This window comes from Podarcis gaigeae (assembly GCF_964106915.1).
Source record: "Podarcis gaigeae genome assembly, chromosome: 15".
Lineage (NCBI taxonomy): Eukaryota > Metazoa > Chordata > Lepidosauria > Squamata > Lacertidae > Podarcis > Podarcis gaigeae.
In genome coordinates, this window is record NC_139692.1 from 7,025,256 (window position 1) to 7,050,145 (window position 24,890).

At 43.3% G+C, this 24,890-nt stretch overlaps 2 protein-coding genes across 2 annotated transcripts in view; one reads left to right on the top strand and one right to left on the bottom strand.

The window, feature by feature from the left end:
• Nucleotides 1-1,598: 1,598 nt before the first annotated feature.
• On the bottom strand, nucleotides 1,599-16,678 carry EIF4EBP1 (eukaryotic translation initiation factor 4E binding protein 1). Its single transcript, XM_083713870.1, has 3 exons — nucleotides 16,425-16,678; nucleotides 3,427-3,600; nucleotides 1,599-2,602 (listed from the first exon to the last, which is right to left on the bottom strand). The coding sequence occupies exons 1-3, from the start codon at nucleotides 16,579-16,581 to the stop codon at nucleotides 2,571-2,573; spliced, it is 363 nt and encodes a 120-aa protein (XP_083569996.1). The 5' UTR covers nucleotides 16,582-16,678; the 3' UTR covers nucleotides 1,599-2,570.
• The window catches only part of LOC310832128 (neuropeptide FF receptor 1-like), a 32,482-nt gene continuing 19,656 nt past the window's right edge, over nucleotides 12,065-24,890 (top strand). The window contains exon 1 of the mRNA XM_083713690.1: nucleotides 12,065-12,098. The gene's annotated coding sequence lies outside the window, so the exon portion shown is untranslated. The remainder of the gene's footprint in view (nucleotides 12,099-24,890) is intronic.

A 24,890-nucleotide genomic window follows, 5' to 3' on the forward strand; every position in this document is an offset into this window, starting at 1 on the left:
GATGTCAGAAAAGTAGAGTAGAAAGAGAAAAGGAGATATAATTAAAAGAAGGGGATTCCCCCCCCCCCACTTTCCCTGGAGAAAAGGGGGAAAAAACCAGTTTCTTTAATTTTAAGTGATGATTGTATTACAGAAATCTAATACACTGGATTGATGCCTGTCTTTATTGAGATTGATGCTAATATTTTATTGTTGCAGCTGCAATGGAGTCTTTGGACAAAGGGCAGAATATCAGTTTTAAAAATAACTAACTGAACCATCCAGGATTTTGCTGCTAAGTTCTTCACACTCATTTACAAATAGCATCTTACTCTTGTCTTGACAGCTATTCAAGTGTTAACATGCTGGAAGGTTTCAATCTGCCCTTTGGGCAACTGAAATTCAGGACATTTTCACAAGAGAATGCACAAAGGCAGATAGCTCACCTAAAACACACACACCTACAGTGCTCTTTTTCTAAAAAAAAACATTTAGGGGTACATTTTCCTGCTTATATTGAAATATTACCCCTCAATGAGGCCAAACTTAGATTCACAAAATGTTTAGCAGTATGCATACCCCTGCATCCCCCCAGAAAAAGCATTGTACATATATATATGAAAGTTCTGTCAACTGTTGCTTTTTATGCCACTAGCAGATTAGCCTTTCTAAACTCTTTAGTCTCTAATCTCTTTATTAGACTCTCTCCATTTTTGCTTTAAACAAAGAAAAAAAACAGATCACTGAAGTTCCATCTCTCATCAGTTACAGGAAACACAATCTATGCTAACAGAATCATTTTTAAAAATGGCTTATAGAATTGTGCCATTTATAGTGTAGTGTGTGTGTGTGTGTGTGTGAAACTTATACATTTTCCAAGGAAAGATTGAGATATTCTAATTCAGGGATGGGGAACCACATTGGGCAAAAGAAGTGTTCAAAACTCCCATTGTTCTAGGTGCATTTTGGGACAGGGAATTTCATTAGCGAGAGCAGTTTCTGAGCAGTGAGCGCAGTACTGCAGCGAAGATTTCAGCTTAAAACTGCAGTGGAAGGAAAGGAGGACCTTTTTCTGTCTCCCCAACTTCCAGCTACTCGCTGGAGACTGAAGAAGAGACCCTCTTAAGAATATTAGGGGGGTGGGCAGGGGAAGGACTAGACCATGTGAAAAATGAACATAATATTTTAGTTGAGTTCATTCATTTTCTGCTTTGTTTTCCTGTTCTATAAAAAAAAGTGCGCCCAGACATTCCGTTGTTGCGCCCATAACCTAGGTTTAAGGTGACATTTACTGTGGCTCTTAGCTTTCATATCTCTGTTTCTAACAAAGGGCAAGATATTCCTGCATTGCATAGACCCTCATGATCCCTTCCAACTTAACAATTCTATGATCTACTATCTATGATCCTGTTACCCTCCAGATTCTGACAGACTACACCTCTCACAATTCCCAAGCACTGGCCTGGGCTGATGGGAACTGTAGTCCACAGTATCTGGAGGGCACCAATTTAGAAAAGGCTCTTATGTGTTCTTTGACAGCGCATGATTAGTGCAGGCGCTCATTGGATTGGATGGTTTGTGCAACATTACTAATAATGGGAAACCATTTCCTCCAAAGCTTAGAGCAATTGTAAAGTTTTATTTCTTTATTTTTAAAGTACAGTGAATAATGTGTACAGATTTCCATGAATGTGTATGCAGCCCTTTAAAAAGTAAGAAAGATAGCAGGCTACCCACTTTCCCACAGCAATACTTTCTCATTCCAATAGTTTTTGAAAATCCACTTCTCTTTGAAGCGAGTGATCTTGCTCTCTCCAACACATTCAGGATTATTTTTTTTAAAAGAAGTGTTTCTACCAGAGTGAAATTGACCAGAACCTGCTGATAATGTCTAATTAATTTCAGCATGCCATTAATTTCTTTGGTACTAGGAAAAACTGCTACAGATAAGACAACAGGAAAACCGATTTAACAAGCATGGCTCTCTCTTTTTCCACTCTATTTGTAGAAGTTTATCAAGATACCAGTGCTGGACTGGTGCTTGTGCTGCAAAAAAGCTTAAGGCAGAATGTTGTTCTGTCAATTTACAGAAACAACTAATTTCCGTTGATCTCATTTCTTGTGAACAGTGATGAGATAACAATTGTAGAGCACGTTGCATAGACAAGTGATGTGATTGGAAGAATGACCCACCACTGTATTAATCCCCTAGATCCGGCATAATTTTATATCTGTCCTTGCATCCAGTGCCGTGCTTGGCAGCACAGACATTCACGAACAAAGGCACTGGAACTCAAGGGCCAGAATTGCACAGAGCGTTCCACCTCTCCATGCCAATGCTCCTCCTTGGCCACCTTCCCACCACCAACACAGAGAGGCTCTGCCAAGTGTTTTCAGTCCTTATGTAACAGGAAATCTCCTCTTCCTCCCAGAAAAGTAGTAATAATTAATGGACCTTCCATCTTGGAAAGCTTTGCAAAGCGTGGGCTATTCTACAAGCCCCACTTGTTTTGGAAGCATCAGCAATTTCGCGTCTTCACTGGAAAAGTGTGTCTATCTATATGCATAGATATATTTCAGGGGGCAGGTTTTCAGATATCCATGTCAAACTGGGCTTCCTCACCTGCAAAAGAAAAAGAAATTGCTGATGAATTCCAAGTTTTGCATATATTAACTTGATGTTGCCTACTGCTTAAGTGTCCAAAGATTTAAGGCACCTAGTTCTGGACACAATGTGTTCCTTGAGACAGCTGGAAAAAGCAATGACTTCAAAGGTTGGCAGCCTTTAATCCATTTAATATTTTCAGCGTGACAATGAACAAACAAATGGCATTGCCACCTTTGATAAGGATGGTCAGGTGGTAGAAAAAGTTTTCAATGTTCTTTGCCTGCCAGCGGAGAACAATGTGTTCTCTCAAAAGCTGATATTCATTTGGCTTGAGCAATGTTGTGCTATGGAAAGCAACCTTGCGAGGTACCCTTAACCTTTGCATTTCCAGGCAGCTTTACCAGTTCTCATCTCGATGTGCTGGACTACAGCTTCCCTTCATCCCTGACTGTTTGTCCTGCTTGCCTGGGATAATGAGAGTTGTAGTGCAACAATTCCTGGAATGTACCGCATTTGCTACCCCTGCTCTCACACATTTTAACACCTCTATCTCATTTTAATGCACAGTTTGAGAACCACTTGGCTCACTCAACACAGTCCACTGACCACATATTTGGGGCCTCCACTGGAGCTCTGAGAACTTTGCACTTGCCCTTGGATTCCAGGTGCTGACCCAGGCCTGGGTCTCCCTCATTCTCTTATTTTGCAATCCTAGGCAGGCAACAACACACAGGGTTTATGGCGCTCCTGATGGACCACCATAACCAGCTGCTGGGTAAGATCAGTGCAACCTGTGATTAAAACGATGGCACTTTATGACACAGCAACAGATCACTCACCTAAGCCTGGTTGCTTCTCCTCCTCAGCATGGATGAGATTGGTCTCAGTCCCAAGGATTTCGACAGCTGGGCTTGTAACACCTGGAATGTCTGGAAGGTCACAAGGTGGTGTTTTGGCAACTGGAGAATTCCGACACTCCATTAAAAATTTGCGGTCGTATATAATGCGTGTACCTAGGAAAGAGAGACAACCACAAATCACTGCTTTCATCCCAGGGAGGAGGTAAGGAAGGACTTTTTGGTGTGTTCATCACCCAAGTGCTATAGGCTATACTACACTCTTGCATTTCACGGCATCAGGTTTGCACACTCTCCTCTAAAGCACCTATTTTGGCCTACCAAGTTCAAAACCATTGCTTATTACCAAGTATGGGCATTGATAATATAGTAAAAAAAAATTATTTATATCCCGTCCTCCCCAGCTGAAGCCAGGCTCAGAGCGGCTGACAACAATAAAAGTAACACAACACTCTAAAATCAATTCATTTTAAAATCAATTCAAAATCAATTACAGGGAACTGTGGTTAATTTAAAACTGGAAGGAGAGGAGGAGAGGGGCTGGGAACCTTTTTCAGAAGGATGGCCACTTTCCCTTCTGGGGGCCTTTGATCCAGAGGTAAAAGTGCGCAGAACAACAAATGGAAAATATACCTTTGTACAGTATGTTAGTTTCTACACAAACTCTATTCAAGCTGGCATGGGGCATTATCAGAGTTCTGTCTTCACCCTTTGACAGCTTAGTGGCATTTAACAGAGGGGTCAGTTGCCAATGTGAAGTCATGATTTGAGTTAAAAAATGAATAAATATATCCAATAAGTTGGCTGATTCGTATGGTGTGAATGGGATCTTTCCCCCATCCCTGACACAAATGCAATTAAATGTTTATCTTCTGCCATGTGGTAGAGATGGCAGTTGCTTCCAGAGAGAATTAAAAGGAAGCATATCTATAAACAGCAGCCAAATCTCAAAACGTGTACTCAGGATTGGATGGAAGAAAGACGACCCCAAATACAGTTTTAAAGAACAAAACACACTCTCCAAAAGCCACCGTCTGTCAATGAAATCTTGTTTCTGGATTGACTGTCAATACCTAGCAACAGTTGGTGCAACAATTTTAAGTGTGAGCCTTGAAGAGCCCAATTCAAGTCTCACTTTGGTCCTAGCTACACTCCAAATAAGTGAATAAAGGCGAAGACGACAGGCAGGAGTTGAAGCAATTGGAGCAGGGGAAACTCAGCGTCTTTTCTTCCTTCTCGCTTCTCCATTCAAACCCCCCCCCACTGAAGCAGCTTTTCCCTTTACTAAAATAATAAAAAAGATCACCAGGGTTTTATTACACAAATTTGCATTCAACTTGCCAGAAATGCTCTCAGCCAGAAACCTACTCAGTGGACTTTAGGCAAACTGCCACCTGCTCCTCTTGTGAACTGCAGGCTGTGAGAGCCAAGAATTTTAGATTAAGGGGGTGCAACCCTCCAAAAATTGAGGCCTGAGTGTGCTCAGTAGCTATGGAATGTTGACAGTCAGCTGGAGAAGAAAAACAGAGAAGTGGGATAGAGACTGGCTCCCCTGAATATCCCATTTGGGGATAAGGATAAGGAAGTAAGGGAAGCCCTGCTGGATCGGACAAAGGCCCATCTAGTTCCACATCCTGTTCTCAGTGGTCAAACAGATGCCCTTGGCAAGCAGGACATACAATAAGTGATAGGATATAATGCAATGCTTTGTGGCATTGCCAGGAAAATACTGCCGTACTTTGCAGCGCTGTTGCAAGGATTATTGATGTAATGAACACGAAGTGCTCCGAACATTATAAAGCACCATGTGTCTGCTTTAGCCTGCTCAAAGCATAGTGTGTGGGCTAGGTCCTGGAAGAGCTGGGTTCCAAAGCCAATTCAGCCATGAAGATCAGTGGATCTCAGCCTAACCAACCTCAAAGGGCTGTTGTGAGCATGAAATGGGAGGGTGAACCTCGTAGTCCATTTGGAAGAAAGGAGGCCTATAAATGTCACTTCTGCAATTCACTGAGCCGAGTGAAACAGACCTCTTCAAACAAAACAGAGGCTCTATGTGTACGTGTGGTGAGGAAAGGCTTTTCGAAACTCAGCATGGAGGAACTGGTGCTAAATAATCTTCCAACTCAGTAGCAGTATTTCGAAATCTGGCTACTATCCGCAGATCACGGGCAGAGTCACCAGTTTAGACTACGCCCCACATTAAACAGCCGTTAATCAAGGTCCTGGAGCCAAGCCCTGTCAGTTATTACAGCTGCCAGCCGTTGGAACACTTGCAGAACAACACCAGTTTTCCTAGAAGTGTTGTCGGTGTACCAGTTACCGCAGGGACATTTCATAACAGGTTCACTGGAGGACTCCATCCCTGAGTTTACAGTCAAGTCACATATCTAAAGATCCAGTATGCTAAAGCAAATACGGGACAGGGAGCACAACAGGCTTGTGGCATTATACAAATGGGATTGGCAGAAGTTGTGTTTTGCCATGTCTGAATGTTTTCATTTTTGAAGTGGTCAATAGCACCCCCTCCCATTTAGCCCATTAAGTTTTCAGTTGTTTTCTAGGGCCAAATTCCACAGGGCATACCTGGTGGGATTTTTGACCTTTCCCCTTTGAACAACTGCTGCCACATTGGGGCTGTGCTTGAAACCCCCCCCCCCCAGTGCCAAGTAATTGGGATGTAAACTCATACATATAGCTCACGTCTGTCTCATCTTTGCCTAAGCTGTAAAAACTGCTTTGCTGGTGGATTGCACGCGCTTTTACTAAATAAGAAATACTCTGACAGACAGCGTGTCTCAGGGTTACCAGGCAAGGGTCCATCAAATTTACCTGCTAACCCAGCCTTTCTCAAACTCGGGTCCCCATATGTTGTTGGACTACAACTCCCATCACCAATGACCACTGGTCCTGGTCGCTAGGGATGATGGGAGTTGTAGTCCAACATCTGGGGAAACAAGTTGGAAAGAGGCAGTCTAACAAATTATTTTGGCTGGAGATGTCAGAGATTGAACCAGGGATTTTCTTTATGTAAAGCAGATGCTCTGCAGATCAGCCCTCATTTAACAGAGAATTCTCATTTGTGGTGACTTTTTCTGCAAAGGGTACACTGTCCTGAAAGTATATGATGATAACAGGTAACCCTTTTACATGAACATACAGTTGCGTGAGCTTGTATGCACATGCTGGTGTGTGCATGGCAGAGAAGGGCTAATATGCTTTTCTCATTGAACAATTTAATTCTGAAACCAAGTAATGGAGGTAGTATTTTTTAGTACTTGGAAGTAAGCCCCATTTAACTCAACAGGACTTACTTCTCTGTAGTCAAGTACAGGATTGCCCTTCTGAATCTCCCCCTGCCCCCAATTACTCCCTGGTCATAAAAGAACTTAAGAAGAGTTTGGATTTGATATCCTGCTTTATCACTACCCGAAGGAGTCTCAAAGCGGCTAACATTCTCCTTTCCCTTCCTCCCCCACAACAAACACTCTGTGAGGTGAGTGGGGCTGAGAGACTTCAGAGAAGTGTGACTGGCCCAAGGTCACCCAGCAGCTGCATGTGGAGGAGCGGGGAAGTGAACCCGGTTCATCAGATTACGAGTCTACCGCTCTTAACCACTACACCACACTGGCTCAAGAGCTTAAGAGTCCAGCATCCTGTTTTCACAGTTGCCAACCAAAAGCAGGAGCCTAGTGTAGCAGCACACTCTCCTCACCTGCCATTCCTAGCAACTGGGATGCAGAGATGGACTGCTTCCAACATCAGAGACAGAACCTAGCCATTGTGCCTAGTAGCAACTGCTAGCTTTTATCCTCCATGAATTTGTCTAATCCTCTTTTAGAGGCATCCCAGTTTGTGGCCATCACTTTCTCCTGTGGAACTCAACAGTTTAACTCTGTGATGTGTGAAGAAGGTGGCCTTTCAATCATAAGTGGTAGCAAACTGGATCTCAGACTTTTAAACAATGGCATATTATCAAAACACACACACACACACACACACACACACACACACAGCATCATCAGTTAAAAATAGGGCTGCAAAATCTAGATACTTAAGCAGCAAGCCAATATTTTGACTTTAAAAAACAAAAAGCAACTACATTTAAAATAAACATATTTATTAAAACTGCAGAAAAGCAAACACCATTCTGAGGATTTCACTCTTGTATGTGAAGTACAAGAAGCTTGGTGCATTATATGTACGCCTAAAACAAAACTTTTACTTCTTTAAAACTGTTTTCATTTTTATGTGCAAATTTATATAGTTTTAATTGCTCAAATAAACCCCCCACATATAATTTACTAGGATTTTTTAAAAAAAACAGTGTCCAAAAGCCATTCAAACAATCTGCTTTGTGACTCTTGTATGTTCCTAGGGCGTAATGATGCTTGTGTGCCATGATTTAAAGTCAGAAACTCTCACAGTGGTCCTCTGAATGTTACTGGACTTCAACTCCCATGAGACCCAGCCATCCTCCCTGACTGCTGGCCACGGTGACTGGGTCTCATGAGAGCTAGAATCCGAGAACATCTGGAAAATCACAGGCTCCCCATCACTGATTGACAATTTTTTAAGGATTTTACACTGATTGTACCATGGCTTTCCCAACCTTGTGCCCCCTAGATGTCCCAGACGACAACTCACAAGGTGCTGGAGGGCTCCAGACTGGAAAAGCTGATCTACGAGATCTTGACCTGACCCAATGGCCTTCTCAAACACAGCAAGCACTGTGCGGTGGCAGTGGGGAAAACACTTGTCCATTTCAACACCCCCTTTGCTACTTCAGCCCAAGAACAGGCAGTCATGCACACCCATCACCATGCCCAGTTTTTAGCCTTTCACCCTGTATGCTGTTTTTCAAGCATTTGTGATCGATTGCCAAAAGCGGAACTTGCCCTTTCCCAGAGACCGCCATGTGCTGAGATTCTGCTCTGAGGCGGCACGTCATTCAGTTACCACTTATGCAGGAACACCTTCGATGCTGGCAAGCCTCTCAACAGCAATCCGAGACAGTTAAAAACAAGCCACGAATAGGACCGTCGGCCACTTACTTGTTGCTCAGCAGCAGTAAGATTTATTTTGGACTTTTGATGGGCCAAGGCCTGTTGATGTGCAACACATCTGCAGAGCTGGGGGGTCGCAGAGGTAACTAAAGCTATGGAATCTAAAAGCTGCATTGGCAGGACATTGCCACGGCATTAGTTTACACCAGGCATGTTCAAAGTCTGTTTCAGGGGCCTAATCCGGCCTGCTGGTTGGTGTAATCCAGCCCCGTGGCAGATAATTTCCTGGGGTAAAATCCTAAAAAAACTTCAACAGCTTCAACCCTAAAAAAAGGACAACAACTTTGGTTGGCCCTTCAAAACTGGCCCTCTTTGAAAAACGTTTGGACACTTTACACGAACCAGAATTAAACGTGCTCCCTGACATACCAAGAGAGCCACGTCCTTAGGCCAGCTTCTTGTTCTCACTTCCCCATACTGAGCTCTGCCGCAATCGACAAACAACAGTTTTGATCAGGTCAGCTGTTCTGTTTGTCCCTCTCCGTTCTCTCTCCCTCTCTCTATAAGCCTCCGTTAGAAAGTCAAAGGTCAGAGCTGTTGACGCCAGCGTGACTAAACCCCTTTCTCTGTCCAGGTTACAATTTAGAGGAGTGAGAAAAGTGTTGGTCAAGGTGACATTTCTGGACTTGGCTGTAGACTTGCAAGCAACTCAACAGATGCACTATGGCCAGCCACACCCCACTTCCCAATTTATAGTTGCAGTTCCCCTACACAACAGTGGGGTGTGTGTGGAAGAAAGGGCTGTTGCTAGACTCCCATCGTCCCTGACGAGTGACCATGCTAGTTGGGGTTGATCAGGGTTGGAGTGTAACATCTTCCCCACCCTTGCAGCAGACATTTCACGTTGGCATGCATCATTTTGCAACATGGTAATTCAGTTCTATTAGCAAACAGGAGGTTAAACAGGAGCAGCACGGGGAGTATTCGCGTGACACACAGTTTGGAAAGCTCTGCAGTACACCATCACCTCTCCTCTCCTTCCCAGCAAAGCTTTCAGGTGAATTCTGCCTTTCCCGCGCTTACTCTCCAGCAGCACAGCTAACAAAGGAAACAAGCAGCATTCACATAAGCACACACTTTTAGATTTAAGGGTTTCTGGCCGTATTCTAGGAAGGGTCCAGGTGCTGGTTTGCTGGGTTTAGATGTAATGGCAAACTACCATTTGCCACCAAGTTGAAAGCAAATCATGCAAAGGGAATAGGGAGAAAAGTGTGTCTATCACAGGGTTTTCCCACCCAATGCCAAGCCATGCCTTGGCATAAGACTTTGAGAACCTCAGTTTTAGAACCAGAGCTTCCATGTAGGTTTGATTTTATGCCTAGTTCTTATTCCTTGAGAATAACAACTGCAAACCTTCCTCCAAGAAGCAACTGCAGGCAATTCATTGTATTGTATTATTTTGATTTTTTAATTTTATTTTTATTTTACAAGGTTGTTATTGTACTTCACAAGATCTTAACCTATTACACTATTTGTAAGAATGGATTCCGAATATCATTCAATTTGTCCATGGCAAGTCTGCGTTTATATGCACATTGTTCATACGTTGCGAGTTTGTATAAGTCTTCAATCCAATCGTAGAAGGGAGACACATTTTTATTTTTCCAATTCATCAGTATCAGTCTTTTTGCTATGGTAAGGGCACGTACTGTACTCTATTATTTTAATTTAATACCAGCTCTTTACCCTCAAATCCCAGGACGAGTTACAACAATTTAAAATACAACAATAAACACAGTTTAAAAAACTTATAATTGCAAAAGCTATTAGGGCCAAGCAAGAGACTACTAGGGTAACTCTCATCTACTTTCACAGTACATATTATTCAGCAAAACTCATTTTACCCTCTAGTCAATGCCTCAGATCAGTAGCCAGCTGCCAAACTAAATCTTCACACAAGATGGCAAAGCTCAGTTTGTATGCAAAACTATGCGTGAATGAGCAAGTGTTGTGGCCATACAGAGCAAAAATCGCAGCCGCTCCTCTTCTGGTCTTGCTGCTGCTGTGCTGCCTGGAGCAAAATGATGGCTTGGCTTAGCATTATGTGCAAACTCAGGCTCATGGTGTGTTTTCCACAAATAATCCATGTGCAGTTAGCGAGGAACAATTCTTGGCTGCAGCTCATGGTTGGTTTGGAAAAAGGCAAACTACAAGCCCAGGTTCACATGCAATGTTAAGTCAAACCATGGCTTAGCACTGCTGTTTGTGGCAAACTAGGATGTAGAACGCTTTTGAAGTACCGTGGTACCTCCGGTTATGAACTTAATTCGTTCTGGAGGTCCGTTCTTAACCTGAGGAGCCCTTTCGCTAATGGGGCCTCCCGCTGCTGTCGTGCCGCTGGCACACGACTTCTGCTCGCATCCTGGGGCAAAGTTCACTACCAGGAGACCTACCTCTGGATTAGCGGAGCTCGTTACCCGAAGGAGGACGGTACATAACCTGAGGTTCCACTGTAGCCGGAAAAGCAGTTTTGACCTTGCTGGATGTGCCACAAACATTTACAGTTGTACCTTGGATCCTGAACACCCTGGAACTTGGATGTTCTGGCTTCCAAATGTACCAAACCTGGAAGTGATTGTTGCAGTTTGTGAACGTTCTTTTGGAAACCAAACGTTCGATGGGGCTTCCGCGACTTTGGTTTTCGAACATTTTGGAAGTCGAACGGACTTCTGGAATGGTTCCCGTTCGACTTCCAAGGTACGACTGCATTGCCTTCCGCCTCCAGGCTTCTAAATAACCATAAACCTGGTCACCTGAAGTGAGTAAGAGTCACGTCCAGGCAACCAAGATGGATAGCCTTTGTATATAGCAATTTCCAAAGTGCTTTCCATGATGGAATCCACAGTGCATGAAGCAACTGAGTTTCTCATAGACAGAACAAAAAAATTCCTTCCAGTAGCACCTTAAAGACCAACTAAGTCAGTTCTTGGTATGAGCTTTCATGTGCATGCACACTTCTTCAGATACACTGAAACAGAAGTTTCCAGACCCTTCTATATAGTGAGAAGGTGGGGAGGGGTATTACTCAGAAGGGTGGTGGGAATGGGTGATGGGCAGATAGCTGTGATGCGCCTGTTCATAGACAGAAGACAGCATTGTCGCCGTCTGCTGAAATACAGCTGAGCTGCTAATGATGCAAGCCTACGCAAAATTGCTACAGAGCGAGTGCCATTGAACTTACTGTGCTAGACGAATATGGGAAGGATTACACTACAAGAAAATGACAGATTTGTGCAGAAAGGCTGCAGAGTTATTAACTTTAAAGACCAGTGAAATTCAAGTCAAATACTTCAATCAAAAATGAAACAATTGTGCATTTAGTTTCAAATAATAATAATCCGCATAGCACTGATTAAATCAAGAGAATACTTCATGACCTAAGCACAACCACTGGGCATCTTATCTAACCTGACACTATTAAAAATAGATGAAAATAATTTGGTACTAACGTGAAGTATCTGTCACTTAACAGCAAGCATTCTATCAGGCTGAGGGAGAGAAAGGAAGCAGAACTGTCCCATATGGTCTTCGGAGACACCAGATGCCTTTGGCTCTCCCTCAACTCTTACCTTGCAGCAGGTGTACCAGCAGGTACCTGAATTGTTTCTATGGCAACTAATTGTTCTAAGAACCCTCCAACTTTAAAAACTAGTGCCTGAGTTTACTTTCTTCTCTTCCCTCCCCCCCATTCCTTCTGCCTTTTTGTTGTGTTTTTCAGACAGCAAACACAAGGGCAGAGACTGTCCTGTTTTTTTATTGACCCATAAGCCACTCTGTGAGGATTTTCTGCAGAAAAACAGGGGGAAAAGGCTTTAAATAAAGTAAAATTATAGTGGTGCAGCAAAATATTCTAGGTTCTAGGACTTCTGAATCTGAGCAGAGAACCCAAGGCACTCTCTTCAGGTTTCTACTAATTAGCAGATAGCAATAACTTTTTAGGTATGTTTAATTCCCAGCTGACAAACCCCAGAATAGCCATGCATTTTGTAGCACCTAAAACAGGCACCCCTAAACTTGGCCCTCCAGATGTTTTGGGACTACAACTCCCATCATCCCTAGCTAACAGGACCAGTGGTCAGGGATGATGGGAATTGTAGTTTCAAAACATCTGGAGGGCCGAATTTGGGGGTGCCTGACCTAAAGAGTAACAGATGCATAAGGTCATTATGGCATAAGATTATGCCCAATACAGCCCACCTAGTCAAATACATGAAGCATCACCTGCTCTGAATTTGCATATATTTGAATTTTGCATAGAAATGTCACGAACTGTACCCGTATCTCATATTTTTTGACCCTGTGCTTACTATTTCCCCCCTCTATGCCTAAGAGGAGTGTACAAATATACAGCTTGCAAACCAAGGGGTAATAATTCATGCCTCCGACAAAGTGGTCTCTACTACGACACAACAATGTGGTTTCTGGTCCACAACAACCTTTCAATCTAGAGCAACAAGACTGTTTAAAACACATTTCCAACAAGTTAAACACTGTAAGCAATGCTAACACCCAAGAAGTTTATGCACAGTCTGGAGCCTTCCACAAACCGTCACGGAAGCTCACTAAGCAAACCACTTCTGTTCTTTGCAAGATACCTGCTCCATTATATTTGTGCACTGCTACATGCTACAAAACAGTTAATGTTATGAAGCAGTCTGGGTGGCTGCCAAGGAATCATGCTTCACACAAAAACAAACAAAGCCAGGCATGCCTCTTCCACGCCCCATGTCCCTGGTGTGCAGATTCAGCTTGCTGATTCTTGCAAGGCCACGGCACCTGTGCATATCTCACACCAATCCTTGACCTGTGTGCGTAGCAGGTGTGGGGCAACCAAACTTGGGTGTACCATACTGTATTTTCTCAGGCATTGCTTCCTGCCACGTTTTGCATAAAAGAGCTAAAGCTGGGATAGGGAACATGTGGCTGTCCATGTTGGCCTACAACTCCCATAATTCCTGTCTGTTGGCCCCTCTGGCTGGGACTGATGGGAGCTGGAGTCCAACAACATCTTGAGAGCCACAAGTTCTCTATGAGCTATAGCAGGGTTTCCCAAATTTGGGTCTTCAGCTGTTTTCGGACTCCAATGCCCACCATCTCTAGCTAGCAGGAGCAAAGGTTAGGGATGATTGGGAATTGTAGTCCAAAAAACTGCTGGGGACCCAAGTTTGGGAAACCCTGAGCTACAGGGATGCAGGAAGCTTCACCAGTTGTGATCACATTTTCAGATACACAAGGCTATTCTAGCTACCAGTACTTTTCCCTCTGGTCCTCAACTACTCATATCAACAGTAAGACTTTCAGACAGAAAAGGACAAGTCCAAAGAATTAAATTTTGCATTTGCATGTCTGCCACACAGTTTAACTCGGTTCAAACAATCTATATAAAAAAGCAACAATTTAGTTGACAACAGCATACAGATTTCAAAGCCTGGCAACATTTCTGCATGGGGAACCAGAGAAGTTTGCACACAGATGGATATTAGTCAAATAAAAGAAATTACTAGCATTCCTCAGCACGGCTCGTTCTCTTGGAATGATATTAACAATAAAGCTACTGAACAGTTTTTATTCAAAAACAACCCATTGGAATTACTACATCGGCGCTTATAACAGAATGTTCTCCACACTGGAAGGATCTCTGTATTTTTTACTTCCAGTAATTTATGAACAGGTATTGCTGTGGACATTTGCTCAGCAATGTTAATAAATTGGAAGGGGCAATGGACTGAAGGCTGCTCATTATCTTTTATTCTTATCATTCTGGGGAGGTTTCGGCAGCCTTTGATTAAACCATTGTACACAGATAAACTCTGGAAAAAGTTATACACATGACAGCTTAGAGGACTGTGGCCGTCCTTTATGTAGGCAAACATAATTTGCTGTTGACAATTTTGAATGCTGTTTTATAAACTGGAATTTAAGTCCTCTGCACTGTGCTAGGCAACTTAAGGCTGGCGTTCTAACCACGTCTACTCAGAAGTAAGTCCCATTGAATTCCACAGGTATTCCATGGTAATATTAGGATTGCAGCCTAAGCAAACAAACAAGCTTGAGCCTCCAGGACTGCTCTCGGCTAATGCCAATATAATCATTTAATATCAACTGTGTCATGCCTGACAGAAAGCAACAGCTTTTTTTCTGACAGACCCGTATACATAATTCCACAAATCATGCCCTGCTCAGCCATCACCCAGCTCCAGAAAGTCACATTCTTTGCAAGAGATTTACTACTGTCTGACATAACAGTAAACACAGAGAAGACAGAAACAGTCTTTAACTGAATCATAGTGCTGGTTCAGGCAAATAAGTGCTGCCTCAGCTGTTGCATCCTTATTATTTCGAGATGTAGCCTCTTCTACTTTCAGTGCATGGTCTTGAGCAAGTCCCCTATATGCAACACAATGCCAAATTATGTGCCCTATGTTGAAGCATTTTCACCACTGCCTTAAGTCATTCCAAGTTAAATTCCGCACCTAAGTGCATTTCCTAGCGTCTAAGAAATTCACTACTTTGTTCTCAACATCAGGGGTGGCAAAATGCCTAACAATTTGCATGGAGTGTTGCATGACCCTTGTAAATTGAGAGTCGCCTGAACTATGCACATGATCCCTAGCCCAAATACTTCCAAAGAACAAATATGTTCCACTCTCGTATTCTCCGGCAGTCCCTCCCCACTCCCCAACCTCGGGGTACCCATTCTCTGGCCCTAAACACAAAGCCTCTTTGAAGGCATGCAGCAACCAGGCTTAATCTGCACTGTTTGCAATCAGTTGTTTTGGCTTCAGCCATTTGTGTAGTTTCCTGCACTGAAGCCAAGGACAGAAAGCTTTTAAACCAAAGACTTGTTTCACAGCATAAAGACAAAACATTTCTCCACACAATAAAGATCATTTCTGATGTTTTAGGCTTGCTCTCTTGTGTTAGGTAATTAGTTCCACTACCTCAAATTAACAGAATTATACACTATCTTCCCCTGCCCACCTTCCAAACTCAATATGTATTCCTAATTGGTTATTATCATTCTAAAACAGGCAGTATCATGACTCAAGCCTGACCATAACTACTGCCCATTTCCCCAAAATCCCCATACCCCAGGATCCCCCATGCACTGTTGGCACTAAGTATCAGTTCATCGTTTCAGGGAATGCTTGATTTCCAATAGGAAAATGCCACGTGTGTGTAATCTTAGCAAAAGGACAACAGCATATTCAATCATTTCTCCCCACATAAGGAACAGTTTGGCCCTTAGTGCTGTGGTTAAGGCAGCACTCTGAATTTCATGGCTTTTACATCCTCTGGCTCCCTATACTCACTGGCCAAGCTGTTAACGGAGAATCACACTCCATGCATCTGACTAAGTGACCAAGGAATTCTTGTCTCCCTCTTTCTCTCCCCCCCCCCCATATTACTTATGTGGTATTAAAAAGAGGGGGATGAACCAGGTCTGGCTCAAGTTCACCCTCATATTATCCACACCTATTCTCCAGTTCTTTCCCAGGAACAGACCCTGCCCCCCCCCGAGGATGCCCTGGGGATCCCAGGGCTTATTGCAAAAGGGATGTGGAGTGGCAGGGGAGCCTCGGCCCCCAATCCTTTCCCGCCACCCCACTTCCCTCAAGAGCTCACAGTGGTAAGGGATGCTCAGAGGTGTACCCACCCGCAGCTGTCACTCTGCACATGTTTAGAGGCACTACTAGAGCTTGGTCTGAAGGGGGACCGCCACACCGAGCCCTCCCTGGGAACGAGACTCTGCACATGCCCAGAGGCACTCCAGAGCTGCTTCCCACAGGAAGTGAGGGGGGTAGGCGGAGGGGAGTCCCAAGAGCCAGCGCCCGCCGGGGGGGGCTGCTCAGGGGCGCTCTGCACATGCTCAGGGGCGCTCGCTCCCTCCCTCCCTCCCTCCCTTCGGCCGCTCACCGCCCGGCGTGGTCCCGAAGAGGGTTCCGCCCGGCGTGGTGCTGTAGTCGCCGGGAGGCAGCGCGGCTCCGTCGGGCAGGATCAGCCGCTTGGCGGGGCCGGGGATGTCCCTGCCCAGCGTCGGCCCCTGAGGCGGGCAGCAGCTGGCGGCGGACATGGCGGAGGCGCTCGCGGACCAGAAGACGCGCGACCAGGCGCTCGCTCTCGGTCTCAGCGCCCCACGGCCACGCCCACTTGGCTTACGGCGCCGCGCAAAGCATGGCGGGAAGCGTAGTCCTCAGGGACGGAGGCCGCCCCTTTGTTCCACGTCACGGCGGGGAGCGTAGTCCTCAGGGAGGGAAAGAAACTGGTCCCGCCCCTTTGTGTTTACGGCGCCGCGCAAAGCACGGCGGGAAGCGTAGTCCTCCAGGGAGGGAAGGGCACTGGGAGCGCCGTTGTTCACCTAGCTCGGTGTCGTTTGCACCAGAATGGTCTCAAACTGGCATAGACTCAGGACCCGCCTCTGGCTTCCAGCGTGCAACTTTTTAAAAATTATTATTATTATTCAATTTTTTAAATTAATTTTCCAAAAAAATTAAAACAAACACATACAAACATCCTGTTTATAATTAAACCAATCTTGGTAACATTGTTAAGTGACTTCCTCAAATCCTCCTGGTTGAATTTCATTATATATCATTTTAACAGTTTTCCAAAATCGATCTTCTCAAAGAAAAAATATTTTTCATTCCTTCTAATCTGACTTTAAACATCTTAAATACAGAAAAAAGAAGGAAAGCTGAGGGGGAGAGAAAAAACCCAAAGATACATATAAAAGAATGGAAATGGTCTATTGAATATTTACCAACAAACTGTAAACAGATAAGAACATTGGCAGGATTATTGTAATAATCTGCAGTTTCATAAGAGTATACATTTAAAGTAGATGAATAAATGATTAAGTTAATTTGGAATATGCAGAAAATATAAAAATTACATTCAAGGAACTGCAGAAAGGAGGAAGGAAGTCGAGTTTCAAAATCATTTTAATTGTAAAATTATTGAAATGTATGAAATTAAAAATCATAAATGCAAATTATAAAAAATAAAAAGATACATATACAAGATATAGATGATAGATATTTATAAATATAGATACAAGCAAAAATGCAATATATGATATTCCCATACATTCTTATATAAATTGGTATAGTGTTATTATCCTAATACTTATGTAAATGTTAATAAACTACATTTTGCATGAAATCCTTCCATATATTATCATATTTATCCAGACAAAGTCTGCGCCTGTGAGCAGTCCCTTTATAGGTAGCGAGAGATGTCATATTGTCAAACACAAAATACATAATAAAAATAGCAAACAATAGCACCCGCCCACACTCTTACATGCTCACTTTTGATTTGTCCCCATGATGCACATTGTTAACTCTAAAATCCCAATTTGCAGGGAGCAATAGACACAGACTTACCTTAGCGTTATGGAGGACCTTCAACTTATGTGTGATTTACTTACACGGAGACATTGCTCATGATGGAAAACCGCACCTACCTGCAGGGTATAGATTGCACATCTGCTTTGCCTGAAGAAGATCATGGATTCAGTCCCTGGGTAGGTCTGTCTGTGCCCCCTGTCTGATACCCTAGAGAGCTTCTCCAAGTCAGTGTAGACAATGTTGAGTTGGAATAGTGGTCTGACTTGGGATAAGCTTCCTTCATTCCTATTGTGCTAGAATGTCAAGACACCTAAAAAATGGGACAGGACTTTTAATAGTTGTATTAGGGTCCTAGTTTACAAAGGGCGGGACGCGGGTGGCGCTGTGGGTTAAACCACAGAGCCTAGGGCTTGCTGATCAGAAGGTCGGCGGTTCAAATCCCCATGACGGGGTGAGCTCTCGTTGCTTGGTCCCTGCTCCTGACAACCTAGCAGTTCGAAAGCACGTCAAAGTGCAAGTAGATAAATAGGCACTGCTCCAGCGGGAAGGTAAATGGCGTTTCTGTGCGCTGCTCTGGTTTGCCAGAAGCGACTTAGTCATGCTGGCCACATGACCCGGAAGCTGTATGCCGGCTCCCTCGGTCAGTAAAGCGAGATGAGTGCCGCAACCCCAGAGTTGGCCACGACTGGACCTAATGGTCAGGGGTCCCTTTACCTTTACCTTACAAAGGGCAGCCTTTAAAAGAGTCATCTGCTTGAAGGGCTTTCCAGTCCAAGTTCAACAATGAACTATAAGAAGGAAGAGCAAGGAGAGCTCATCAACAATGGACAGCAGACACACAGGTCATCTGGTTATAAGTAATCCCCAAAGTGATGTTGTTGGCATTGGTCTGCCTCAAGAGACAATGGAGTGCACCTCTAGGGGTTTTATTTAAATTATAGCAACTACGGTACAGTATTTGTAAATATGCACCTACACAGGGAGGTTAGTGCATGCAAATTTTATGCAAATCTGGCTTTTTGTGCTCTGAAAACAGGCTTTATACTCATATATATATATTTTATTAACTTTTCTGTTTCACAATTTAAAATACTTATTTTACATCCTTTAGATATCAGTGACTTCCCTTCTCTTTCCATGGTTCATTTTACATATCATAAATCCCTGCATATTTTACAAAAACTATACCAGTATTCTATTATTGCATCCATCAAAACTTATTTACACTGTTGAATTTATCTTAATGTTGCCAGCATTTTCAGCTGTACACAATTATTTCCCATATATTCAATAAACGTTTTCCAATCTTCTTTAAACATATGTTCTTCTTGTTCTCTTATTCTCTATGTTAAGTCTGCAAGTTGTTCATATCCTGTCAACTTAAGTTGCCATTCTTCTTTGATTGGGACCTTGCTCGTTTTCCATTTTTGGCTAACAAAACACGGGCCGCAGTAGTAACATACATAAATGACCTAACACATGAGAATTTCAGTCTGATTTATCCCCAACAGAAAAGACTCTGGGTTGTTTGTTTTTTTGGAATGTACTTTTAGACATTTTTTCCCAATTCATTATGGATTATTTCCCAATACTCTTTTATCCTTTTACAAGTCCACAACATGTGAAAAAACATTTCCTCTGCCTCTTTGAATCTCCAGGACTTACCTGATTCAGACTGATACATTTTAGCAAGCCTACTCAGAGTTAAATACCACCTGTGAATCATTTTGAGGTGGTTCTCCTTCAAAGAATAACAAAAAAATTATGCACATTGAGTCCTCTACTGCTCTCAATTTTTGTAATGCATTCCTCCATGTCCCTCGTAATTTCCCCTTTCTTTCACGTTTTTAGACATTTCCATTCTCCTACCCCTCCCCTGCACCAAAGCTCCCCCCCCCAATTCATCTCATTCTCTTATTGTTGCTTCTTTGTTCTCACCTTCCCTGTCTTCTCCTAAGAAAAGTTTGGGTGGCCTTTGGAACCACTTGTGAACCCCATGCAGTGTCAGATTTTGCAGCTTCCCCTCCTTCTCGCCACTCTTTTGCTCCACCTCTTCTCCCCCCTCCTCCCCTCCCATTCTTTGGTTTCTGTGTGACCTTGCCATTGTGTCAAACTTCACCTGTTGGGGTGATAGTCGAGGGTGTGTAGAAGAATCAAATCCTTACTTATGGCCACTCCCCAAGTCTCTCTCACATAAGAAGAGCCAAGAATGGAGGAAACATAGTGTAGGGTTGGCTCACTAGTGCAGAGGTGGGGAACCTGGGGCCTTCCAGATATTTTTGGACTTCATCTCCCATCAGCCCCAGATGGCACAGCCAGTGGTCAGGATGGATGGGAATTACAGTCCCAAAACATCTGGAGAATCACATGTTCCCCAATCCTGCACTAGCCTTCACATTCAAACATTAAGAATGTAGAAGCTGTTAGTCGCCACTGTTAGCTTTAGCTTTTATGAATTTGTCAAATCCTCTTTTGAAGCCATCCAAGTTGGTGCCTGTCGCTGCTTCTTGCGGGAGGAGCAAATGCCACAATTTAACTTTGTGTTATGTCAAGAAGTATGGGGTGTTTGGGTACCTCTCATGTACGTAGAAAGAGAAGACTCCCAAGACCCAAACCAGTTAAGAGGGGTGTGGTGATTCTCTGGGTCTGTTACACTATTTAGAAATACCTCAGGAGTGTAATTGGGTAACTGACAGAAAGTACCACCTTGTTTAAGAACCAAAGTACAGTGGTACCTCGGGTTAAGAACTTAATTTGTTCTGGAGGCCTGTTCTTAACCTGAAACTATTCTTAACCTGAGGTACCACTTTAGCTAATGGGGCCTCTTGCTGCTGCCGCGCCACTGCTGCGCGATTTCTGTTTTCATCCCGAAGCAAAGTTCTTAACCCGAGGTACTATTTCTGGGTTAGCTATTTCAGGTCTGTAACCTGAAGCGTCTGTAACCGGAAGTGTCTGTAACCCGAGGTACCACTGTATTAAGTTGTAAACATCTAACTAACTTACGGAGCTGAAATAAAATAATTCCAAATAAGCTGAGCGTTTTCCATTTAGTGTGGAAACCTGTAACAACTACCTGAAGTGTAATAACTGAATTTAAGCAACTAAAGTTTGAAAGAAGCTATTCATTTACTGCCTTGTTTAGAAGCCTGTAACATCCATTAGTTTTAGTATAATTATTAATAAGTTAACCGTTTCCCAAAAGAACATTACTTCCTGATAACATCCTTTGTTTTATCTACTTTGTTCTGTAAAATATTTTTTTCTTATTTGTTCTGCTTTTGCCTGTGTTTCCAAGTATCTAAGAATTCCCTCACACAAAATCCGAAAGATAACCTGTGGTGGTTAGAAATGTATTTATATGGAGGAGGCTAGTTTGTTGCAGCATCCAAGGGCCTGGTGAGGAGGGCAGTGAATCTCAGCTGGGTTGGTCCCATGAAGTCTCTGGGACCTTCAGCCAATGCTCAAACTGGCTAACTGCTGGTGTTGGGACTAGTCCCCCCCCCTTTTTAGTACCCTTGGCTCTTAACATCAAGAAAACCAGTGTGCTGTAGTTTGCTGTAGTGTTGGAAAAGGACCTGGAACACCCTAGTTCAAATCCCCAAAGTTCAAATCAAAGATTACTTGGTGATCTTTGGCCAGTCACAGTCTCTCAGCTTAACCTCCCTGGCAGGGTTGTTGTGGAGACAAGAACCATGCTCACCTTGAACTCCTTGGAGGAAAGCTGTGATACGCATGCAATGATAAGTAAAAATAGACACTTGAGGTGCAGAAAAAGGGAGCAACAAAGTTTTGTTTACTGGCTGAGGAATGTTTCCTGGCTTAATTTCTAATTTCTGTGTGCCAGACTATAGTTAAAGGCAGATGAACAGGGATAGTTAGAAAAGAAAAGGAAGTTGGCAACACTGGTAAGAAATGTATGTTCTTAGCTTGGGTGGTATAAAAGAACATCTTCATTATGGCAGTTGGCAAGCTTAATGCTGCGGCGTCCAAACACATTTAGGATTGAACGAGTCCAACTTGACACAATGGTATGAGCTTTCGTGTGCATGCACACTTCCTCAGATACCAGTGTGCATGCACACGAGAGCTCATACCAAGAACTGACTTAGTTGGTCTTTAAGGTGCTACTGGAAGGAATTTTTTTTGTTTTGACTATGGCAGACCAACACGGCTACCTATCTGTAATTGACACAATGGGACTTACTGTGGCTCCAAGTAAATGTTCGCCAGATCGCACTGTAAATATGCAAAGTATTTGGTAATATGCATGTGGTTGTATCTGCTTCATGAGCATGACACAAACTCTCTTTCCACTGAGATACGCATGTGCATGCTCCATTGCTGTGCAAAGGGTATTCAGGGTACCAGGGCAAACTTACAGTTTGGCTGACTCGATGTTTCTGTGAATGACGTTCTCTCTAATGTTCCTAATAGCTGGGCAACATTAACCTAAAAAAGAAAGAAAGAGATTTATTGCCTAGGGGATGAATTGAAGTGGGTGGTCAGCAAGACCACCTAAAGGCTCTGAATCCAGTGTGGTCCATGCCTAGCCATCTGTAGGTGTGCCCCACTGTGCCTTTGGCACATCAGTTGGCTGATGAAAGCAGGGCCACATGTTTGCATTCATATCTGAAAGGTAATTGTTATATCTCTGTGACTCCACTAGCCCCATGCTCTGCTCTGCCTCTTTCTGCCAACTTGGGTGTAAACTGACACTGGGTAAAATGTCACTAATAGAGAAGGGAAGAGGAAACTGCCTAAGCAATGTGTCAACTCAAAAGGATCTGTCACTGTCATTTGCTGTTGGGAAATGTCCTGACATTTTCAGTAGCAATGGATCTTGAGTACTTATTTTATTTTTATTCTTGCAGAAGGTCTGTTTATTATTGGAACAGGAAATATGGTCAGAATAGTTCTTTAGAAGCATGATGCTGACAACTGTGAAATAACATCAGCACGAATTGCATATTTTGCTTCATTATCACATATATTGCTGCTGCTATCTATCCTTCTATCTATTGGTTATCCACTGGGACATGCAGATGTAGCATTACAGTGTGAAAACTCTCTCTCTCTCTCTCATATTTCTAAATTTATTCTGATACTCAATTTTACAAGGGGAAGCTTTAGATTATGCTAGTACATCAGCAGAAATATGTATCAAAAACAGTACAGTCTTCAACCACACACTGATTAAAAGCTCCGGTATTTAACAACGTACATTGCACTGCATAGATGGAGGGTGCAATTTGTGTGGATTGCCAGACAAGAAAGTAAAAAAAGGACAGTCTATTTCCATAAAATTGTTGGCGTCTTGAGTTCCATTTAAAGCTTTCATATATTTTGTAAGTTTCGTCCTTAATGCTCCTGTCCATTTTGCCTTTTGTCTCCATGGAGAAAGTTGCATGTTTGACGAGCTTTTCCAGTTTTGTGCCACCAGTTTCTACTAATGGGCTGCCATGCGTAGAAATGTAATTAATTCCTTAGAATGCACCTCCCTTTGTACCCCATGGAAGACAGTCAGCAAAGCTGTGCTGTACTGAACTGAACTGAACTGAACTGTGAACTGTCTGTTTTGTAAAGAGACTTATTTCATTGAATATATTTCTGCTCAGTATGCTTGAACTTTATCACCACATATGAAATACTCTCCTGATCTCTGTGCCTCCTCGCCAAGAGAGAGGTGAAGAAAATGGATTAATATGATTACAGTTTTGTGGTGTCAAGTGCCAGTGCTGAAGCAACTTGAAAATATTTTCCTGGCTTTTTGTGGAGGCAAATCACATGGGTTTTGGCAAGTTGCACCAGTTGGCCTTGATAGGCACTTATCAAAGATGTTGTAGCAGCAGATTTCCTGCACCAGCCTTTCCTTGATGGAGTAAGTAAAACGGTAAAGAATTTCACCCAATTACTAGCTTATAGAAGCAAAAATGAGTGCCTATCCAGTTGCACTGGATCATTACAAGTGGTGCTGTGGTCTAAACAACTGAGCCTCTTGGGCTTGCTGATCAGAAGATCGGCGGTTCGAATCCCCGCGATGGAGTGAGCTCCCGTTGCCCTGTCCCAGCTCATGGCAACCTAGCAGTTTGAAAGCATGTCAAAGTGCAAGTAGATAAATAGGTACTGCTGTGGTGGGGTGGTAAACAGCATTTCTGTGCGCTCTGGCACTCATCATGGTCCTCTGTGCACCAGTAGCGGTTTAGTCATGCTGGCCACATGACCCGGAAAACTTTCTGTGGACAAACACTGGCTCCTTGGGCCAGAAAGCGAGATGAGCACCGCAACCCCATAGTCGCCTTTGACTGGACTTAACCATCTAGGGGTCCTTTACCTTTTACCTTTACAGTTGTTCATTTATATTCCTGAAAAAAGAAGTGGAAGCAAAATGACGGGTAACATTTTCTTCTAAGCTGATCTTCATTTTTCAGAATCCAGAGGTGTTTACACAGCATGCTGGTGCCCTCTGCTGACCTTCCATGTGAATGCTACTTGGGCAGTCTTCTGCATTCAAGCACATGTCCCTATAATAGTGAATAATCAAGAAATTGTGTAATAAGTGAGGTCCCTCCCCCGCTTTTGGTGTCTCTTGAAAACAGGTTGTAGGGGCTGAGCTGGACTTATTCCTTCAGGCTTCAGTCCACAAGGCAGTCTCACCTGGGAGCCAGTCCCATTGAACTCAGTGGGACTTAATTCTGAGTACACATGAATAGGATTGCACTGCACACCCCAGATTGTCCTATGAATGCTAACTGTGAATATTCCAATTATTTATGTCTTGATCTGCACCAACTGGTCTTCCTGGTAGTCCTTCTGGTCTTCCTGACTAGCCTTCATCTTGGCTACAGTCCATATCTTTGTGCAAAAAGGTGTCACATGATAGTCTGTTAACAACAGTTTGTGCATGCTTTTCATGGGATTTATGGAGACATAGAATCATTCCAGAGCAGTCAGAACTTAAAGACTGCCAGGTACATCTAAAATAATTTGGACTGAGCAATTGGGCAAAATACTACCTACATGCTTCCTTGCCTTA

Excerpts from the sequence above, each read along its gene's own strand:
- EIF4EBP1 (XM_083713870.1), bottom strand. The coding sequence starts at position 16,581 with ATGTCCGCCGCCAGCTGCTGCCCGCCTCAGGGGCCGACGCTGGGCAGG. Across the intron at positions 3,601-16,424 it reads CTTCGGGACCACGCCGGGCG|GTACACGCATTATATACGAC; the intron begins GTGAGCGGCCGA and ends TCTCTTTCCTAG. Across the intron at positions 2,603-3,426 it reads GGAGAAGCAACCAGGCTTAG|GTGAGGAAGCCCAGTTTGAC; the intron begins GTGAGTGATCTG and ends TTTCTTTTGCAG.